General features: G+C 33.7%; 1 protein-coding gene across 1 annotated transcript; it reads right to left on the bottom strand.

Moving 5' to 3' along the window:
• Positions 1 to 4,786: 4,786 nt before the first annotated feature.
• On the bottom strand, positions 4,787 to 5,663 carry LOC108362688 (C-type lectin 37Da-like). The gene is made up of 3 exons (XM_017615777.1): positions 5,482 to 5,663; positions 5,339 to 5,409; positions 4,787 to 5,256 (listed from the first exon to the last, which is right to left on the bottom strand). The coding sequence occupies exons 1-3, from the start codon at positions 5,555 to 5,557 to the stop codon at positions 4,804 to 4,806; spliced, it is 600 nt and encodes a 199-aa protein (XP_017471266.1). The 5' UTR covers positions 5,558 to 5,663; the 3' UTR covers positions 4,787 to 4,803.
• Between the last annotated feature and the right edge of the window lie 1,340 nt (positions 5,664 to 7,003).

The raw sequence follows: 7,003 nt of genomic DNA, 5'->3' as shown, positions 1-7,003 counted from the left end.
CACTACTCTACTTATTGAGGGCTTTGCTGAGCTCTGCGTCTTCTTCGTTTTATTTCAATATTTTTTTTTTTCTTGTGTCAGAGAAGGCGTTTATGCTGGCGCGTGAAAAGTGGGATGTGGCTCGTATTGATGTTATTTGCAGATGACGTTGAGGTGTTAAAATTATCCAGGCAATACATAATAATTACCGCAAATTGTGGCGAATTCAACGAAGGATACATACTTTGCTATATTTAAAGGATGATTTGCAGCAACGGATTTGCCGCAGAGGAAATGACATATAAATTATATTTTAAGCAAATCTGAATCTGCAAAGTACTTAAGCAAAAAGTAATGGCAGTGTAATTTGTAAAGAATGAAATATTCGTAAGAAATTATTAAAATTGTAACTCACATTGTGTAGGATTAAAAACTTCGTATAAAACAAAACAGCGTTGATAAACAGGAATATATTGTGTGTGTGAGTTGCTTCGAGCCAAATTTTCAAACCCGAAAATGTTTTAGTTTAGTTTAGTTTAAGCACTTTCCCATGATGATCCTTTTTTGTTAAAGTTTATGGTACAAATTTCGTACCTCTCATTTAAATTTATTTAAACAAATCGAGTAAAAGGTCTGACAATTTAATAAAAAGATTTAGACAAAGTTTAAAATTTTAAAATTAAGAAGATCAAAATGAAAATTTAAATTTAGATTAAGATTAAAATTTGGATTAAGATTAAGAATAACATTAAAATTAATATTGTGATTAAGATAGTGATAAATAGAAAGATTAATATTAAGATGAAGAGGACGATTAAGATTAAGGTTAAAATTGCGATGAAGATGAAGATTAAGATTTAAATTAGAATTAAGATTAGGATTAAGGTTAACATTAACACTAAGATAAAAATTAAGACTAAGATCAAAATTAAGAACAAGATTAGGATTAAGACTAATTTTAAGATTATGGCTAAGATGGAAATTAGGATTAAGATAAGGATTGGGATTAAGGTAATCGGATCCACACACAACTTATTTTTATTATTTTAAAATTATTTTATTTTTATTGCTTAGAATTAAGATTAGAAGATTAAGAATAAGATTAGGATTAATATTAAGATAAAAGTAAAATTAAGATAAATATGAAAATTAAGGTTTAGATAAAGATTAAGAATAAAATTAACATTAAGATCAAAATTAAAATTAAGATAAAGATTAAGACTTAGATAAAGATAAAGCCTAAGATTAAGATTAGGATTAAGATCAAGAAAACATAGCTCCACACACAACGTATTGTTGTCAAATATATACAAAACTCGTATCACGGTGTTTGTGGTTGAACAACTCCGAAACGGCTCGACCGATTTGTATGAAATTTTTTAGTATATTTGGTAGGTAGGAATAGGTCGTAAAGTATATTGCATATCGCTAAGTGAAGGGGGAGTGGCACCTCCCATAAAAACCTAATTTTTCATACTACATATCTCAAGAAGTGTTCATGGTAGAGTACTGAAACTTGGTATTGAGGCATATGAAATTAATCATGTTCTCATGGAGAAAAATGTTGGGTGTTGAAAAAGGGGGCACAACGCCTCTCACATAAACCGAATTTTTCATGCTGGATATCTGTCGAAGTGTTCATCGTAGAGTACTAGAAATTGGTATGGATATACATACATATATGAGAGAGTGTTCCTTTGGATAGTCTATATTCACAGTTTCATCCACCAGATGGCGCTGGAGTCGAGTTATTAGTAAGAATCGTATTTGTTATTCGATTTTATATTCGAAATATGTAGTAGTACTATTGCAAAAAGGAGCCGCCGGGTGGCGCTGGGGTCGAGTTGTTGTTAAAAACAAAAAATTAAGTGTCGTAACTGTCCGACTACATCGACGTGCTGTACCACTAAGTATGTTGAACTACCGTGTGTTCCTATTGGCCTAACGGACGTGATTTTCCAATGTTACAGTGGGTTAAAGCTTCATTCGGAGACACCAGGATTGAGTTGTCTAGCGGTCAATTTCAAATGATCACCGTTAAATCAATCATTAGAACCATATCGCTTCCTCATAAGACATTTAAAGGTATTTCGTCTGAAATAAGTCTATATATATTGGATTTCTGTGGAACAACGGTACTCAGCCATTTTCAAATTGCCAAGAGCTATACAGTTTGAAGGAGAGATTCACCATCGAACCGAATCATTGTTGCCACCAGCGAGTGAAGAGGAAAAAGTTGTTTCGTTGTGCGTTTAACCGTGCTGGAGATTGCCAGAGGGCTTGGCAGGACTTCGAAAATTGTTGTCAGAATCTTCCTTACTATGGCATGAACACAAACTTGTATCCTAAATTTTAGTCAAGCATCATGATAAAAAGAATTCGACATTTTAATGGACCTATTTACATTTCTATGGCGGCTTTTTGTTGGTGTATTTTTTCACACTATGTTGTGCCTTGCTTTCGCTGAAAACTAATTTAACATTTCTTTTTATTTTATTCAAAAAAGCTCGGCTATAAATGTCACTATCTTCTTCCCTCACTGCGATAAAAAAGAGGACTGTCAAAGGACCAGTTATTCGGCGTATAGTTAAATCTTATTCAGACTAAGTTACACGCTCGAGCTAGCTGGTTTAAAATTAATTAAAAGCAGTGTACGATATTCAAGTTTAAACTGGCACTGAAAAACTGACACTAAGTATTCGCCATTCTAAGGAATGTTTTCTCTATAGCTCTAACGTAAACTTTGTATACGAAATTGAACTTCCAAAGGCACATACATATGTACATATTTCATAGCCGCATAGTTACTCATTCCATGAAACTGTTTCCCTTCAAGCCATAATTTAGAGGCTGGATCACAAAAATCACTTAAATACCACATTTTATGTATGGCCCAACCATTTAATGACACTAAATGTGGCATTAACAACCTGCCACCCTGCCAACCCATTTGCTGGATGATACATTCACACAAACATCTGTTTGTGTTGAGGTGATGGCCTGCAGCGCCACAAATCGACAATGAGGAGAACGGCAAGCAACACTGGTGGCAAAAGGATTATTATGCAAATGCCGCCACAAATTATCAGCAGCTACTCCTTTGCTGTCAACAAACTCGCTACCTGCTTTGCTTTGTTTTTTTTTCTTTTTTTTCTGTTTATGTTGCATTTTGGCAGTAACATAACTAATGTTGCCATAATTAAAAGTGCACTGCCGCTTAGTTGCCCGGTTGTAGCTGCTGGCGGCAATGTAGTAAGTATGTATGCCGAAAAATAAATGTTGCTGCATTCGCAAAATTGTTGTCCGCTATATTTAATTAATTGCTAACAAGTGGCAGAGAATGTGTGTAAGTAAGCAGAACGATGCCTGATGCTGTTCTAGCTAATACAGGAGGTGTCTGCGTTGCGGCTGCTGCCGATTGCTGCCGTTGAGCAGCCAACGCAACGGTAGTTACATTTATTGCTGTTGTTACAGTTGCTGATGCTGCTGCAGATGCTGCTGCTGCTGTCGTTGTGGTGTTGTCCGACAAACTCATTGACACGTGATAAATGTGATGATAATTCTGTTGCATGTCACTGCATGCTGCTGACAAAACCAATAAAAGTAACTGCAACATAGCAATGGCTCTTGCAGCTGTTGTTGTTGGCTGTTGCACTTGGTCGTGCGGAATTCGTGTGAATTTCCGTTTTTATCAATGAGTAATGTCCAATGCTTGGCTATAATCATTAAGCCGTACAAGTTAGTGCGTTGTAAACGGAAAAAGAATCACAACAATATTACAATCCGTTCTTGATGCTCGCTGCTGCATGCAGCCACACATCAGTTGTGGTAATGATTAAATATTTTAGTCACACACGAACCTGTTGGCTACCATTTGGTCTTTAGAACCTCAGCTCTTCAGTCCTGCCCTTCTGAATCGTTGGGACACCCATAAAATTGTTGATTAATTACTTCGTACCTTTGACAAAGTGTTGACACAATTTCCTTTCAACGAACTGCTAACAGAGAAGAAAATGTGAGTGTCTGTTTTTGTTGGGTGACTGTTTGTGACACGTACCGCACATTCATTTGTTCTTAAGATTTGTTCAGTTCGATTGTGGATAAGTGATAAGAAATGACACTAGTTCTTTGGTAAACCAGTGCATTCTGAGTTTCAACATCAAAATTAGTCGGTAGTGAAAAGGAATATTCGTTATATTGAACACAAAAATAGTAAATAAAAAATATTCTGCAGTATATCATAAAATCGTTACAAAAATAAGACTTTCGTTCAACCATAAATAGTGATTTTACTCAAAATTGTGTTTAAAATTGTTGAATTTTTTTTAAAGGTGAAGTTGTGATTGATAGGCTTTTTGTACAAGTACAAACTATTTATATTTTTATCATTATTATTTATTGCTTATGTTTCCGACAGGATAGAAATATAAAGGTAACATTTGAAAAGGTAAAAGGTAACAAAAAAAGCCATCACGAAAAACGTTGCGAATTTCCGTTTTTGGATATCTCCGTTAGTTTTCGAAATATTGATTAAAATTTTGAACAACAAAAATTCTACTAAAGAAATTCCTTAATAAACTCAAAAAAAGATAGTAAACAATAACCACAAATTAGTTCCAAAAAAATCGTGAACTAAATAGTAACATTTTGTGAGACTTTGGAGGAAAATCTATAATCGCGTTTTTGAGAAATTTAATTAAAAACTTCAACACGATTTCCCAAAAGTCGCCGTATGTAATTTATAATGGTCGACGGTATGTATGCTATTCAAAAGTGTAAACAAACTACAAGCACTAAGTAATAAATTCTTTATAAATATTTAGTCTACCCCACACAGTTAAATATGCTGGCAGTTTGCAAATAGGTTTGTAGAAGTTTACTCAATGCACATTTTGGCACAATATTAATACAATTCTCAACATCACAACACTTTGACGGTTTTCGCCGCTCACAAATAGGATAACCCTCTCCAGTGCATGGATAATCGTTCATATGGAGTAAATTGTTAACATTCCAGAGATGTACGCAATCCTCATTATTGCCCGCATTATCCGGTTGTCCACCCGACCATTTCGTGTAGGTCATGGGGCGTCCATTGCTGAGCGACATAAATTTACCCTCCACTGCCAAATCGCTGCCGCTTGTCCAGAAATACTTGCCCAACTGACCATTTGTAGTTAAATGGAATGCTAAGGCATTCATTTCCGCCTCAGATTCGATTGTAGCTAGATCACTGTCATATGTGCGACAAACATGTGCCGCTTCAAACCAATTCATCTGAAAATATTATTTTTACATATTTTTTGAACAGTTTAAATAATTTTTAGTTAGGTGTCAACAAATGTTTATGCATATGTACCTTCATGCCTGTATTTACTAAGTAATACTTGTTGCCAATTTTAGTGAAGGGATAATTATCGCTATTGCATTCTGCAAATTTTACAATAACAAATATATATTTCAAAAAAAAATTCAATAGCTTTATATTGTTAGGTGACACACCATCATTCGATGCGATTAATGAATCAGCAAACACGCTTGTAAAACATAAAAGTACAACAAATTTAGTCATTTCCATTGTCTCGTCGAATATTGATTTATTTTTTAATTTCGCTTGATTGGCAAATAAAGCAGGTTGCGGCCAGTGATCAGTGAGTGGGTGATTAATGAAAACTGAGATGAGATTCGCGATGGTTTGTTTATTTATATATTGCTTAGAGTAAGTACGCTAACTACACAACCATGCATGCATATGGTTTTATAATTTATATACATATATACATATGCACAATATATGTACATTGTACATAGCTTTCCTCTTTTTGACTGATAAGCGTATAATACGTATTTATTTAAGAGAAAATATATATAGCGCTTATCATAACTATATGACACCCACAAATTGACAAGATTTGACTATTGCTTTTATTTTCATTCTTATTACAACATTCTACCACAAAAACCATACACCAATTTCAATAAAATATTTAAAAAAAAATACAAAATAAAAATTATAAGATTTTTACTCGAAATTTTCTGAAATTGAAGTTTATTATAGTCTAATTGAATGGACTTTAAAACAACATACCCAACATTTTTCTGAAAATTCTGAATAAAAAGTTTAAAATTTGCATGAAACTTTGTGAACTTTTTTTTAATCTTTGTGCAAAGTTGAATGATGAACTATATTAAATAATGATTAAAATTAAATAATAAAAGACTAATCAAATTTGGGTGTCTTATAGTTATGATAAGCACTACATAGCAACTGTTCTCAAAGTAGGGTTGTTGTGCCGATCAGCAATTTCAAATCAGAACTTTGAGAGAAATACAAAAATCGTTGAGAACTTATTTTAATTTCGTAGGATAATCGAAAGTTTAAGTAACTGAGTCACCACCCTGCTCGGCTGGTATATGTACATACATATCGTTACCTAAACGTGAAAAGGTGCCAAGTCCATTTTTTTTTATTTTTTAGGAGAGACGAAAAATCGATGTAGTTTCGCATTATCTGTCATTCTGCATCAAAAACTAAATTTTGGAAAAAAGTGGACTTAGCACTTTTTCACCTTTAGGTAGCGATATGTATTTATTATTTCAAAAATACTACTACTATTAATACTATAGTACTTCTATAGAACAAAAATATAGGTTTAAAGTAAACCAAATACCAATCAGCGACATATTACAGTTTGGCTTTTTTGAAACAACCACAATATGGTTTGTTTCTTTCTCAGTGTAGAAACCAAGCCACCATACATGCTTACTTATCGGCATTTGTATGCAAAATCCCAAAGAAATTCCCCGTCTTAGTATTTGATTTTGACTTTTTGCATTTCGCATATCGCCGACGACTTACATACCTATAGTAAATGTATACACACAGTGTATTCAACCAATAATCGGACAAGCTTGGCTTTCGGAGAATCTAAGTAACGGGTGATTTTTTTGAGGTTAGGATTTTCATGCATTAGTATTTGACAGATCACGTGGGATTTCAGACATGGTGTCAAAGAGAAAGATG

The sequence above is a fragment of the Rhagoletis zephyria genome, unplaced genomic scaffold, assembly GCF_001687245.7.
Source record: "Rhagoletis zephyria isolate East Lansing unplaced genomic scaffold, Rhagoletis_zephyria_1.1 Rzeph_scaffold_01070, whole genome shotgun sequence".
NCBI classification, from domain to species: domain Eukaryota; kingdom Metazoa; phylum Arthropoda; class Insecta; order Diptera; family Tephritidae; genus Rhagoletis; species Rhagoletis zephyria.
The sequence above is the reverse complement of the archived record's forward strand: the minus strand, read 5'-3'. Positions and strand labels throughout refer to the sequence as shown.

Bases quoted from the DNA above. Each gene is read 5' to 3' on its own strand.
- LOC108362688 (XM_017615777.1), bottom strand. From the start codon at position 5,557: ATGGAAATGACTAAATTTGTTGTACTTTTATGTTTTACAAGCGTGTTT. The intron at 5,410-5,481 runs GTGTGTCACCTA...TAAAATTTGCAG, and splicing joins ATTAATCGCATCGAATGATG to AATGCAATAGCGATAATTAT. The intron at 5,257-5,338 runs GTACATATGCAT...TAATATTTTCAG, and splicing joins TAGTAAATACAGGCATGAAG to ATGAATTGGTTTGAAGCGGC.